The sequence below is a fragment of the Megalobrama amblycephala genome, linkage group LG3, assembly GCF_018812025.1.
Source record: "Megalobrama amblycephala isolate DHTTF-2021 linkage group LG3, ASM1881202v1, whole genome shotgun sequence".
Lineage (NCBI taxonomy): Eukaryota > Metazoa > Chordata > Actinopteri > Cypriniformes > Xenocyprididae > Megalobrama > Megalobrama amblycephala.
The window spans coordinates 7,536,164-7,552,321 of NC_063046.1; the positions used below are offsets into that span (position 1 = coordinate 7,536,164).

The window sequence follows — 16,158 nt, forward strand, 5'->3', positions numbered from 1 at the left end:
TAACCCTGGTGAAGAGAGGGGGACAGTGACATCTATCACACTTAAGTTCTTCATTTCCTGTTTCTGTGGAGTTTCAGCAGATGGAGGGAAGCATCGGCACGTCGTACCACAGAAAAAGAGATTGTTTGTCCCTGTCTTTACTGCTCTGTTTTTCATTGGCTCCTCTCCTTGGCTTTGTTTCGGGGGGTATGACAGTGTTAAGCGTGTGCGTGTGATGTGGTAAGTCGAGCGGGCCTGTTTTTGACAGTGCGTCTGGTTTGAGTTTTGTCTTTAGGGGGGTCCAGTCAGCCGAGCGCCAGGTCAAACGACGCTTTTAACCTGTCATGTGGTTTAAGGACAAATCTTTCATCCACATCTAAAGGCCTGCTTTTTTCCATGCTCGCATTTGAACTCCTCCACACCTCGCTGCAAAGCGAGCCCAATCAAGCAGGAATACAGGCTAATCTACAATCAACGACCCCTCAAAGTTGCAGCCGCTGACCGCGGCGTTTACACAATAAAACATTTAACTGATGCTTTTATCCAAAGCCACTTACAAATGAGGGAAAACAATGAAAAAACAATGAAATGATGGCTAACACATGTCACAGAGATGCCGAATAATGATTTTTCCAAGCGGACTAGTAGTCATTTGCATTACATTTACATGTATTTATTTAGTAGACGCTCACAACTGGAGAATACAAGCGAGAAGTGCTAGTAACACAAAGATTCAGTCGTTCATTTAAGCCATTAGTCGACTAGTCAGATGTTTATGAAGTATAATAATATACATAAGCTGATATAGTGCATATATTTAGTGAAATGCTTCATTTCTCTAGTGGACTAACATGCTGTGGACAGTAAATGACTTGCCTGAGGTAAATGTAATGCTACGTGAGATATTATTCTCAAGCTGTCTTATTGATGTCTTTCCGGGGATGAAACACTGGTTGAGGAGATTACATGCAAACATATCTATGCATAGATTGTCTGTTGTTCTTCTTCTTCTGCTCTTTTTTCCTGTTGTGGTGGTTAGCAAACAGCATTGCATTACCGTGCGCGCCCCCTTCTGGATCTGGATCGTCTTACTATATGCACCGAACCGTGATGTCCGTGCCATGATGGTCCGGCACGAATATATATATATATATATATAGTACAGTCCAAAAGTTTGGAACCACTGAGATTTTTAATGTTTTTAAAAGAAGTTTCGTCTGCTCACCAAGGCTACATTTATTTAATTAAAAATACAGTAAAAAACAGTAATATTGTGAAATATTATTACAATTTAAAATAACTGTGTACTATTTGAATATATTTCACAAAGTAATTTATTCCTGTGATGGCAAAGCTGAATTTTCAGCATCATTACTCCAGTCTTCAGTGTCACATGATCCTTCAGAAATCATTCTAATATGCTGATCTGCTGATCAAGAAACATTTAATGTGTACAATTGTACAAAATATTTGTGTACAATATTTTTTTTCAGGATTATTTGATGAATAGAAAGTTCAAAAGAACAGTGTTTATCTGAAATCTAATCTTTTGTAACATTATAAATGTCTTTACTGACACTTTTGATTGATTTAATGCATCCTTGCTGAATAAAAGTATTCATTTCTTTAATTTCTTTTCAAAAAAATAAAAATAAAAATTCTTACTGACCCCAAACTTTTGAACGGTAGTGTATAATGCTACAGAAGCTTTGTATTTCAGATAAATGCTGTTCTTTTGAACTTTCTATTCATCAAGGAATCCTGAAAAAAAAAGTACACAACTGTTTTCAACATTGAAAATAATCATAAATGTTTATTGAGCAGCAAATCAGCATATTAGAATGATTTCTGAAGGATCATGTGACACTGAAGACTGGAGTAACGATGCTGAAAATTCAGCTTTGCATCACAGGAATAAATTACTTTGTCAAATATATTTAAATAGTACACAGTTATTTTAAATTGTAATAATATTTCACAATATTACTGTTTTTTACTGTATTTTTAATTAAATAAATGTAGCCTTGGTGAGCAGACGAAACTTCTTTTAAAAACATTAAAAATCTTAGTGGTTCCAAACTTTTGGACTGTACTGTATATATATATATATATATATATATATATATATATATATATATCCTGCTGAAGCTGCTGACTGACGACGAAGCAAATATTATGGATTAACAACCTCATAGCTCACAGTAGGGCTGTCTTTATAAGTTATCAATTTGATTTTGGAGAAAATGAATGAAGTTTTCACTTCTAGAACCCGACTGTTGCACTCTATAGAGATAAATGCATGTGAAGTTAAATGTCATTCAGTAAGTGCGGTACTAATTTAGCTTCCATATTCCACACAAACACTTGATTATGCGCCTAATAATATCGCACATTTATCTAGGCAAAGGTTTGCCTAACATTCATCGTTTTAAGTCGCAAACATTTGCATTTCCTGCCCGACATAATTACCACATTGACCAGGCGTATTAGCAATTTGTCCATCATATACTGCGTGAATGCGGCACTTTCTGTGGATTTTTTTATTTTTTATTTTTTTCTGCAATGAACCGACAACTAAGCCTCTTCTCTTCGACTAACGTTTAGTCGACTGTTAGGGGGCAGCCCTACACAGAGAGCTGATGTTCCCTGACCTGCCCTCCATGTCATCTTCATTATGAAAGCATGCAGTATCATTGATTCTCCATCTGAATGACGTGCATCGCTCACTGAGACAATTCAAATCTGGTTACTGCTGTTCGTGAGCCTGATGCTCAAACTGAATTATGAAACAGTGTTCAGTAATGTCCACTCAAAAGCGTAGTGTTTTATTGACAAGTGCCTGCACTCCCCTCTTGAGCTGGCATTAGACGAACATATCGATACATTAATGTGCCCCTCCTTCATAATTTATTAAAATCTCATAAAATAAACAAGGACTGGGCAGTCGGTCAATGTATCGCCACACAAACTGCAGAGAGACCAGAGCCATATGAAAGCTCTGTCGTGCAACTAAACACTTAAAATGGAATTGAATAAGGTGCTAAATCAAAACTGAGAATGTAAGCTAGGCATTTAATACATTAGTTATACGCTTTCATGGCAATAAAAATTGATGCTTCAAACATGAATATTCTATGACTACCAATAAAGCTCAATACAAGTGTCACTGGTTTACAAGCACGATACGCTTGTAAAGTTATTTCATTAATTACCAGAAACCAAACATAAGCTTTTCATCTACAAGATGTTCAGCCATTCAGTTGACAAATATAAAAAACAACTGCATATAACCAAAAATAGAAAAAAACACGTCAACAAAACAGTCCGTCAATGCATTTTACAAATAATTAAATATAATATGTACACACACACACAAACACACATACTCTATCATTAATTAAAATAAATAATATAAAAAAATAATATAAAAAGGTCATCAGGAATGGGCCAATTGGTAATCAATTTACACCAAACCTAAACACCAATGTGTAACTATAAACTTCATATATGTCGACTGGATTCAGTAGGATTAGCTGAATATTTTTGTCTGTCACAGTATGTGGAAAATAAATCAAACTTAAAGGATTAGTTCACTTCAGAATTAAAATTTCCTGATAATTTACTCACCTCCATGTCATCCAAGATGTTCATGTCTTTCTATCTTCAGTTGAAAAGAAATGAAGGTTTTTGATGAAAACATTCCAGGATTTTTCTCCATATAGTGGACTTCACTGGGGTTCAACGGGTTGAAGGTCCAAATTACAGTTTCAGTGCAGCTTCAAAGAGCTCTACATGATCCCAGACGAGGAATAAGGGTCTTATCTAGAGAAACCATCAGCCATTTTCTAAAAAAATAAAAACGTATATACATTTTAACCACAAATGCTCGTCTTGCACTGCTCTGCGATGTGCCACACATTACGTAATCACGTTGGAAAGGTCACGCGCGAGTCGTGACGTAGGCGGAAGTACCGCGGTAGGGCGAAAAACTCCATCTCATTTTCTCCTCCAACTTCAAATCGACCGACATCGTTGTTTAAAGAGCTTTTGAATTAGTCTTTTCACAATTGCTTTGTAAACACTTGCTCGGGTATGTCACACGTGACCTTTCCAACGTGATTACGTAATGTGTGGCGCATCACAGAGCAGTGCAAGACGAGCATTTGTGGTTAAAAAGTATATACTTTGTATTTTTTTAGAAAATGACTGATGGTTTCTCTAGATAAGACTCTTATTCCTCGTCTGGGATCATGTAGAGCTCTTTGAAGCTGCACTGAAACTGACATTTGGACCTTCAACCCGTTGAACCCCAGTGAAGTCCACTATATGGAGAAAAATCCTGGAATGTTTTCATCAAAAACCTTCATTTCTTTTCAACTGAAGATAGAAAGACATGAACATCTTGGATGACATGGAGGTGAGTAAATTATCAGGAAATTTTAATTCTGAAGTGAACTAATCCTTTAACACTTTTTTTTTTTTTTTTTTTTTTTTTTTTTAAAGTAGTTCGATCCATTATTTAATTTGGCTTCATAAGAGTGTGTTGATAAATAGGTTTATAGTGAAATCAGCACAATTAGTTGGGAAAAAAGGCTATATTTGCAGTGTTACATGTGAAGCGTGAATGATGCAACCTGCTAATACGGGTGCCGAGCTGTGCGAGACAGGCCTTGGTGTGATAAAATCAGTTACTAACCTCTGTCTATGTAAATTTACATCCAATATTTCAACTTCTGTCAAAACCAAGTCAAGCTGGTAAACACATTAACTTTGTATGATACTACAGCATACTAGGAAAGAAATCCACCCACAGCAATTGTGTTGCATAACCAGAATATCATCAGCCTAGAAACGATGTTGCAATGTTAAAAAGAAAAATTAAACAACTTTACAGATCAAATAACACATTTTTGCACAGAAAGAATAAATGGAAGTGCCAAAAAAAAAAAACTGTTCAATTTTGCACCCAAATTTATTAATAACTGAAAGAAATTATATAACACGACTGGTTGGGTAAAAGAGTATATACTGTATAACAGCAGAAATGTGCCAATGATCACTTTGGTATATAGTTAATATACATAGGAATATTGCAAATGTGCATTAAAGAGGTTTTGGAATGAGGAATAAGATATGGAAGAGTAGCCTCATCAGCGCATACTCGCACACACATCTATGACGTTAGGAACGCTGGGAATCATAAATTAGATTTAATTGCTCCTGCCTCTATCTGGACGCTGACTCAGAACTATGGGAGTCCTGGATGAGAATCACACAGACCTTCCACTGTTAGATGACAAGCCAGAGCGCCTCTGTACCGCTGAAGTGAAGACCACAGCAGATAATAAATGCAATCGATCTTACACTGCAGTCTGACTCTGTTGTTTAGGAATGTTTGAGAACCGATGGTTAGTGAAGTATCACTGGTGTTTGTTGATAAGAGAATAACAGACTTTAACCTCCTGGAATCCCACACACACCACACACACACACACACACACGTTTTGGGATTTTTGTTTTTCTTTTCACATCATTATAGTGTTCAGAGCATAACATAAGACACCATATGTGACCCTGGATCAAAAAACCAGTCATAAGTCACAATGGTATATTTGTAGCAATAGCCAACAATTCATTGTATGGGTCAAAATTATAGATTTTTCTTTTATGCCAAAAATCATTAGGATATTAAGTAAATATTTTGTAAATTTCCTACCGTAAATATATCAAAAATGTATTTTTGTGAGTGGATATGCATTGCTAAGGACTTCATTTGGTCAACTTTAAAGGCGATTTTTTTACACCCTCAGATTCTAGATTTTCAAATAGTTGTATCTCGGTCAAATATTGTCCTAACAAACCATACATCAATGGAAAGATTATTTATTCAGCTTTCAGATGATGTATAAATCTCCATTTCAAAAAAAAAAAAAAAAAAAAAATCATACATGCAACCAATTTTGCATTGAAATATATCATTTATTATTTACATACCTTCATACCTTGTAATTCCTACCTTCATATATGCACTCACCGGCCACTTTATTAGTTAAACCTTGCTAGTGCCTGAAATATTCAAGCTAATGCTGTGAATCGATTAAAATAAATTAACTAATTCATTGCACGTTATTTATGTAATTAATCACAATTAAAAACAATGGAGGTTTTAATATTTTTATATTGTAACAATTTCATAGTTACTCTCTAATTTAATGTAGAAACAACTTAAAGATAGTACATTTTAAATACTTGTTTAATTGCATCTTTTTATGAATGAAGGCCAGTATCACTGATACTAATACTGTACTGATGTCTTTATGAAATAGATATTTTTTAAACATTAATTATAGACATTAACCATTACAGTATAAATGAAAGCTATCAATTTCAACATTAGGCTTTAATTTAAGTGAACAAACAATCTTTACATAAACCCATTATAATGTCATATTTACCTGTGGCCTGTCTAACAGGTAGGACATTTAATCCTTATTAATGCTACAATTTGTAACACCTTTGTTCTGTGATTAACATTAATGACAGACATCATCACAGCAACTGGTTTATTAGGCTGCTGTCACTTTAAGAGCTGCCGCTGCCGAACATGACGCGGATCTGATGCACATCTCATTTTCTCACAACTCTTTAAGTTCATTTATTTAACTCATTTAAGACTGCTCTTATGAGGATACTCAATAAAACTGGCATTTTGACATAATTCTGTGTGTTATTGTTTGTTCAAGTGCAAAAGAGAACTCTATACTGGCGTGAGTCTTTCTGTGCACACGAGTCATGTGTGTGTCACATGACAACATTCACAGACAGCGTGTTCTCGTTTGTCTTGTGGCGCTTAAATGGTTTAAAAGCATTTGTGTGAATAACAGCGTGATCATATAATGCAACTCTAGCCAAATTATGACGGAAAAAAATGGATGCTGCTTTAATTGCGTTAAATATTTTTAGCGTGATAAACTGAAAAAAAATAATTGCATGCGTTAACGCTAATTTTGACAGCACTAATTCAAGTGCAAAAGGAAACTCAATTAATTACTCGCTGTGTGGGAAGCATGTGAATACTCTCTTTCATATCTTCTTATGTTTGAAAATGCCTGTATTGGTGAGTATCCTTGAAAACATGTCTTAAGTGAACGTAAACAGTTGAGAAAGAAAACAGGTATCAGTATATTGGATCCGTGCATTAGCTCTTAAAGTGAAAGCAGCCTAATATTCCTGCTACTGTCTGTGTCCTTAGTGTTAATCAAACAACTAAAGGAAAGAAAAATCACTCACTGCTCTTGACTGAATAACTTTTGGAACTTTAATAAGATTTAATGTACGCCAAATATCGGCCAATATATCGGACCACTAGTGTTGTTTGTGTCTAGAGACACTGGCCTGTGCCTGTATTTTCATATTTTCTTCTTGAATTCCTGTGTGTTGGGACGTTCCAGGGCTGCTGACTTTGGGCGAGTGAGGGTGGGACTCTATCATCTGTGTGTGAAGCTCAGGACCACTAAGTGGATGTTTGTTTTGACACAAATCCAGTTTGCAGATGTTGCTATTACTTTGCTGACTGCTCTCTGTACCTTGACAGATTATTAGGCATTGTAATTATGTTTTTATGATGACACATAATTATTGTTTATTAACGAGCTAATAAGGAGGAGAATATGAAAACCGTGGCATGGGCTAACCTCAAGGCGATGTCTCTAACAAAACAAGTCATCATTAGGAGGTGGTCTGAAGACTACATGACACAAGCTGCCTGTGTGAAGAGTTCAACAGCACTCTGAAGAAAGCCGTAGCCGTGTGTAATCATTTGTGTTTGTTGAGGCTGAAGGCAACTTACGAGAATGGGGGGGGGGGGGGGGGTTGGTCAGGAATTGCTGAACCAAGTCGTCATTTTGAACTTAAGTATTTTGAGCTAAAGCCTTCGGGATATTTTTGGTCCTACTTTGATGCATATTTGGTGTTGAAACATTTGTGACTGTAAACACAGACAAAACAGAGATGATGAAAAATATCTGCCAAAATGTCTCAATTCAACCCATGTTGCCAGGGCAACAAACTCCTATAAGTCAAAACTACCCCCAGAATAATTTTCGTCTCTTGATAGAATCAAGCATCACTGGTTGTTTATGGAGCCACATTAAAACTCTGTTCCAAAACCTAGAGAGTCCTTCCTGTCTACACACTGTAGGCAACTGACTTCTGAAGCAGGTGATAGACCAAAATGGAACCTTTTAAGGTATTTATTTTGAATGCTCTATATACACACTAGCATTCAAAAGTTTTTTTTTTTTTTTCTTTTTGAAAGGATGCATTAAATGACCAGAAAAGTGTCAATAAAGACTTCTGCTTTGTAAAACAAAAACAAAACAAACAAAAAAAACATCCATAACACTATACAAAAGTCACCTTGTCATCTTATCTGTTAACAGTAGTTCATATATTAACTAATATGAACTAAAAATGAGCAATACATTTGTTACAATATTTATAGAAATCCAGCTGTTCATTGTTCATGTTAGTTCACGGTGCATAAACTAATGCTTACAAAAACAATACATGAACTAAGATTAACAAATGCTGTTGAATTATTGTTAATTCTTAGCTAATGAAAATTTATTGTAAAGTGTTACCATTTTTTTTTTTTCAAATAAATGCTTTCCTCAAAAATATTAAGCAAAGTAATAAATAATCAAAGAAATAAATTATATTAAATAACCATTATTTTAAGGTTCAATTATATATATATTATATATATATATATATATATATATATATATATATAAATATAAACGCTCTTCAGCTGTGACTTATTCATGATACAGCACTAGCCTCGAGTACCTTATTGCTTTTATAAAATGGTTACCACACAATACAAATATTAAAGCCAGAAATATGTATCAATGCAACTTTCATGAAGTAAACTTTCACTAAAAGCCTTCCTTCCGCCGGATAAAAAATAGTCCCTGACCGTGAACAGCAACAAAAGTTACATTAATACGCCAGTAGATGGCGGCAAAGACTGTCATTATGAGTGTGTCAGACAGTAGCAAAGATTTTTACATTGAAAAGACTGAATTGTTGTGAACACAGAACAAGACACAACTGACAAATGCTTTGACTAGCGCTGTCAGTCACGGGAAAACCCCTTAAGTGTTAAAAGGACAAGATATTACATCGGACGTTTTTTTGTTATGAACATAGGACTGACCTGAAGGAAAATGCAAAATCTGAATGCAAATAATAAACTCGTTCAATCAATCCCTTTCTCACAACACTCTTCTGCGTAATACAGTAAGCTTCAATGAACAATATCAATTGAGAACAAACAGTTTATGTTGCTAAGAGTGGTTGCTAAGGGTGTCGTGTAATGATACACAGAACCGTTGGGTGAAGCGATCATAGTTGTGTTTTATCGTGAATAAAAGCTACTATTGATATAAATCAAGGACAGAAACTAACTGTTTTGTAAATTATATTATAAAATTATTAGTTTTTGTTCATATATATATATATATATATATATATATATATATATATATATATATATATATATATACAAAAACTAAGACAGCAAGTTTGTTGGAAGCTTGTTTCTGCCACAGAATAAAAAAAGTCATTGTGGTTTTTTTATCTCACAGTTCGCAATTGCAAGTTATAAAGTCAGAATTACAGGATATAAACTTCTTGTATTGACAAGAAGATTACTAGTTCAGTCGTGCAAGAAGCAAACAATTACACACCAGTACTGTGCCCTTGAACAAGATACTTTACCCTAGGCTACTCCAAACAGAATGACCCTGTGAAAAAAAGATCTTCTGCAAAGCTCACTAAAGACCCATGTACTCACAGAGAAAATCTCAAGCTCCAATCTTTATTGTCTAGCTTTACACAACTTCAAGAGTTTTGGTATTTACAAAGCACCATGTGCTATGATGAATGTTTTTGAGGGAACAAAAAAAAAAAAAAAAAAAATTCACTAGATTTGGCAACATTTATAAGAAGAACTGTACACTGCACAAAGGTCTGTTGTGATTATTGATTAACGGTCTGATTTAATCGCAATTATTTTACATAATCACAATAATTGTGCAATTAAAATTTCAATCATTCAAATAAGGGAAATCAAATGGAATCTTACTATAATTTCATTATTATAGTACATATAAAAAATAAATAAACAAATAAATACTATGGCATCATTTTAGGTTTGAAACCTAATCTCATGACTATGTAACTGCATTTTGGCCTAACTGCAGCAGAATTCGACCATGAAAAGCCATATATCAAACAAAAAATAACCAGAAATAGAGTTTTGTCTTTGAGAAGTAAGATCAAAGGTGAAAGTCACTCTGAAACTGAACTATAATCCAAAAGCAGAATTCAAAAAAACGAACCCATCTGGAACCCATGAAGAGGAACACAGATGAAAACAGACGACCTACCGAGAACATTTCCTGAGGGAACTTCATCCAGTTCTTCCAGCTCGCGGCCCATCAGCAGGTAGAGGCTGTCCACGGTACAGCAGGCCATGTGGGGGACGCTGGGTAAAACATCAGCTACTGAACAACCCTCAGGAAGCTGAAGGAGAAAATGATCAACAAAAATCCCACATCAGCATTAGGACTCATATTACCAGACTGGATACGTGATAAATAGGGAGCAGTGAATTGGAAACCATCCATCCATCTTTTTTTTTTTTTTCAGTTAAAAATATTAATAAGTGTCAAAATCATTGCAATTTTTTGATCAAACCTAGCAGCCCTGAATCACCTTTGTTTAAGTGGATTCTTCCGCTCTTAATGTGAAAACGTTCTTAATGGCTGATGACGGAGGAGTTTTATGCAAATTCGTCTCTGATTCTTCAACGAATGTCTCAGTTGTATGAGTCTTCTAATAGTTTCTCGGTAATAATGTAATAATTATCTCCAGACAGCTCAAACATGAGGAAATTAATTGGAAATGAACCCGAACGAGGCAGTTCATTTACCCGAGTTCAAGTTCACCAGGGTTAAGGATTATTAATTGTGTGATGATTATGTTATGAATTGCATTAATTCTTGGATAAGGAAACCGTCTGCAGTTATTAAGACAGACAAACAGCTGCTCACCGCTCTGAGCGCCAGTGACGGATCGTATTTGGGTCCGAGCACAAACACCTTTTGGCCTTTTCTGACGACACCGCTGTAGACTCGTGCAAAGGCCACAAAATGCTCTTTGTTATCCTCCTCCACTGCAGGTCTGACCGAAAGAGCCTCTGTCTGCGCACACAGAGCATCTGCACAACACACAACCATACAAAATAAAAATGATGAATACTTCAGAGTAAATATACAATATTTACATTTCCATCTCTCTTTAGTGTGTAATGTTGCTGTTTGAGCATGGAAAAGGTCTGCAAAGCACAAAGATATTCTCTATATCAGTGTCACTGTTTCTGAACTCCCTGAAATGCTCCATTGTAGTCTTGAGTTTTCTTCTGGGAATGAACATGTCACAATATTCCTATTTTAAAGAGGACCTGTAATGCCCTTTTTACAAGATGCAATATAAGTCTCTGGTGCCTCCAGAATGTGTCTGTGAAGTTTCAGCTCAAAATCCCCCACAGATCATTTATTATAGCTTGACAAATTTGAACCTATTTGGGTGTGAGCAAAAACACGCAGTTTTTGTATGTGTCCCTTTAAATGCAAATGAGCTGAATGCGCCCTTTCCAAAAGAGGGCGGAGCTTTAACAGCTCAACAACAACAAAGCTGGAGAATCTCACGCAGCCAAAATGAGGATTGTCAGTAACGGTGTTCAGCCTTACATTGTTCAAACCGGAGTCGACACTGATGGAGAGACTCAGGAAGAAGTTACAACTTTTAGAATGAAACTGGACGTTTCTGAATGGTTAGTGGATAAATTTATGTAGTTGCTGTGGAGTTGATTCAACTCATCCACTAGCATGTGTCGTCATGTGCGGTCCCTTGTGCGGTCTTCATTTAAGGGACTACACTCGTGGTCTTCGGGGTCTCTGGAGACCCCGGCAACAAAATGCAATTTTGTAACAATATAATATATTTTTTTAAAAACAATGTAATTTTATTCTGTTTATTAATGTTTTTACTCAACATTTCTGCAGTTTTTGGAGGATTTGTGATATCTTTTAAATTTATATAAATAAATTAAAAAATATTTTTTTAAATAGGTTTTTATGCAAAAGCAGCTTTTTATGTAAAGTTCACTTTATAAAAGGCCCAGATTTCTAACTTTCATTCATGTGGATAACATGGATAATTTGACATGGTTTAGTGTAAGATTTTTGCTCATCTTTTGGAAATTGCAGTTATAAAAGTAAAAAAAAAAAAAAAAAAAAAAAAAAAAAAAAAACATTTTTACCAGTAGATGGCTGCAGAGCTCCACTATTTGCTATGTGCTATTTGAATGACTGAAAGATGTCTTTTCACAAGTTTTTTTTTCAGTTGGATTCATATCTAAATGTTATGAAATCACAATTATAACAATACAAATTACTTTTTGTCAAAGTTTAACATTTTTTGTGCAGGGCAAAATCGGTTTTTCAATAATAATTTTATAATTAAAATAATAAAATAATAAAATAAATAACAATGTAAAGTATGTGAAAAATAATGTTTTTGAACATTAAAACCTCTTCTAGGATACCCTAAAAAACAAAAACAAAAAAAACAAAAAAAAAACTTTGTAAAAAGGGCATGGTCTTCTTTAAATGTCCCTAGGTACAGTCAAATAAATGAACATATCACAATAATTTTACGACTCTTTTACTCATTCACTGTCACACACACATCATTAAACAGATGCAGATCTTGCCTGTGACGCTACCGGTGGCCGGGGCTGCTGGGGTGGAAGTACCTCCAGCATCAGCTGACCCGGGGCTTTCTGCACTCTGATTGGCAGCTTGTCTCTCGGCGTGCCGCTGCCTGGCCAGTTCTCTTCTCTGGGCGATCTCCTCCTGAGTCAACGGCCTGAAGGTACGAAAACATCACAAATCACACTGCACGGTTATGAACCACAGAAGCCTGAGCACTTGGCAAGATCACAGTTGGACAGTGGGCTGCAGTGTTTTCTGAGCACAGGTCACCTGTTTGTTGATAAACTGCTCAACCTCTCAAATGCAAATGTGTGATATGCTCATCTAGAGTGCTGTGTGCTAATAGGTGGATGATTAATTCTCAAGAATTACATTCTTAAACTCAGAAATCAGATCACTGCACAAATTTTATTTCATTTTATACCACATTATTATTCCAATGCCAAATATACTGATTATGCAGTTATCAGCATTCACAACATACAATGTCGTCCATGTTTTAGCCAGTATTTACAGTTTTTCTCGATTGCTATAAAAAACACTATAACCAGGCCTTTGAACTAAAATTTCCATAATGCCATTTATCAAAAAGCACACCCATTTCCCTAAACTATAAACACTATTCCCCTGTTTTGACACATGAGTCAGATTTGTTGAACTGTCACTGCAAAACTCTACACACAAATCCCTTCATTTCTCATTGCCTACACCATGTTGTCATTTAGAAAGCACTAGCATTCAATATTGTTCACTCAAGTCAGCATAGCTTGAGCTCAATTAGCACACGGTTACCCACGTGGAAGTCAAAACTGAACACACACCAATCAGAACCTTCGATAGATAGATAAAAGAGGCCGATTCAGTTTATGCAGGTTCGGAACAACACATGCATCAAATTGCCTTACATACAGATAGAGTTTCTGTCTGCTTCAGTTTTGTAAAAAGGATGTTACAGTTACAGTAATCAGTACTTCTATTTTTGTAGGACACAGAAACGATGGAACGGAAGAAGCCTGACTAGACATTTCAGTTGATGTGTGCCAGGGGTGGATCAGGCATGCATGAGGATTTTCCCACGGTGCCTTGATAGGGCCAGTGCAGTCTGTGATGTTGACGAGATTCTCTGGCCTGATGTGATGCTGGGGCAGAATATTTTTTGTTGTTGTTTGGTGTATTGTACTGTACAATACATTAAGGAATAAAAAATGTGCAAATATATATACATGTGTTCATCATGTGAAAAGTTCCTTAATGGGGAGAACCACAAGCAACACAACTTATTACCGTTTTTGTTTTTGTAGTATTGTTTTGAATTTATTGTGCCAGTGTGTAAGACTATGTTGTAGTGTGTGTGTGTTTGAGGGCATGTGTGTGTCATGTCTGAGGGCAAAGTTTGGCTTTTCAGCAAGAGTGAATAGTTTTGAGTGTCGAGCTTCATTTTGACCTGAAAATAGGATGTTTAGGGAATTGGGTGAGACGTTATGGATTTGAGTTTACTATTTTGAGAATATGAGGCATAGTTTCAAGAAATGTGTTTAAGCAATCGAGAAAAACTGTACTGTCAAATAAATTAAATCATTAATTTAACACGCAAAATGTCAGTATAAATAATTTTTTGACCAGTGTACGTAACATAAAATCTTACGCTCTAAGAAATGCTGGGTTAAAAACAACCCAAGTTGGGTTGAAAATGGACAAACCCAGCGGTTGGGTTAAATGTTTGCCCAATGTGCTGGACAGTTTTATTTAACTCAACTACTGTTTAAAAATGACTATATGGCAGGCTTAAAATGAACCCAAAATAGGTTGAAAATTAAAAATCAGACACATACTTATTAGAGGCATCAATAATAATCAAAATGTGAACATTTATTAATAAGCAATTTAATAAATGTTTATTGTTGAATTATTATTCATTAAAATTATTAATAAATGTTCATTTCCAACATACTTTGAATTCATTTTAAGCAAGCAATACAGTCATTTTTAAACAATAGTTGAGTTAAATAAAACTACCCAGCAGGTTGGGCAAATATTTAACCCATCTGCTGGGTTAAAACAATATTACTAGGTTTCCATTCACTAGGTTAAAACAGCCCAATCGCTGTGTTTGTCCATTTTCAACCTAACTTGGGTTGTTTTTAACCCAGCAATTTTTTAGAGTGTAAATTAGTGAAAAAAGCCAAGACTAGCAGTTTCTTTTTTCCCGCCAGCTATTATCGCAGACGACATTCAATTTCAAAAGCAAAGATAAGTGAACTGATTCAATATTTCTATTTCAAAAAGAGGCCGACATTGCATTATAAGAACAAAAGGGAGCTGCAGACAAGCTTAAATAGAACACCGAACTCTTACAATTGTTCAACTTGGAGATATAAATCTCAAACTGCTCAAAGTCAAACTGGCTCAGTTCTCAACAGACCAGAAATGTACCAAAGAGTTACCATAGCTTGAAACTAGCCAACATCAAGCACTAATAATGCACTTTTATGCTGCTGAGCAGCAGATCCAAGAGAAGATTTAAACCATGTTTGCCTCCAAACTGCTGCCACATATATTAAGGACTCATCTAATGCAGAGTGATGGCTCCATCTGAGGAGATGACAGATGAACGATCGCTACAGACTATAAACAAATCACTGAGAGGAATCTAACAGCCAACAACTGTGACTTATTTCGCTTTATATCTAAATATAGATCCTATGCTGTTACACAGCATACTTGCTGTAATTGGTTTGAAGATATTACCAGTGAAATGATTGAATGTGGAGTTCATCAAGTTTACTTTTTATGACACTGCAAAACACTCGCCAAACAAGCTGTAACTGGTAACGACAGTTTCAGCGAAAGTTTTAGAATCATAGATTCGGACAGTTCACTCTTACCCATACAGCATTTGAGGGTGCCTGAAACTGCAAATACAGTAAACACTGATCGTCAAACTAAATGTGACCCTGGAACACAAAATGAGTCATAAGTGACATGGGTATATTTGTAGATTATAGATTATAGATTTTTCTTTTATGCCAAAAATCATTAGGATATAAAGCAAAGATCATGTTCCATGAAGATATTTTGTAAATTTCCTACCAAAAATATATATAAAAAAATATTTTTGTAAGTAATATGCATTACTAAAGGACTTCATTTGGACAACTCAATATTTTCTCAATATTTTGACTTTTTTGCATCCTCAGATTCCAAATTTTCAAATAGTTGTATCTCAGCCAAATATTGTCCTATCCTAACAAACCATTTAATGGAAAGTACAAAAAAAAAAAAAAAAAAGACCCTTATGACTGGTTTTGAGGTCCAGGGTCACAAATATTATACA

The 16,158-nt window shown here is 35.3% G+C and overlaps 1 protein-coding gene across 4 annotated transcripts in view; it reads right to left on the reverse strand.

Moving 5' to 3' along the window:
* The window catches only part of efl1 (elongation factor like GTPase 1), a 158,344-nt gene that overhangs the window by 93,257 nt on the left and 48,929 nt on the right, over positions 1–16,158 (reverse strand). For all 4 annotated transcript variants that reach the window (XM_048183670.1, XM_048183674.1, XM_048183673.1 and 1 more), the window contains exons 13-15: positions 12,824–12,978; positions 11,100–11,266; positions 10,434–10,569 (exon numbers count right to left, since the gene is read on the reverse strand). In XM_048183670.1, the coding sequence (XP_048039627.1) occupies positions 10,434–10,569; positions 11,100–11,266; positions 12,824–12,978 (458 nt within the window). The remainder of the gene's footprint in view (positions 1–10,433; positions 10,570–11,099; positions 11,267–12,823; positions 12,979–16,158) is intronic.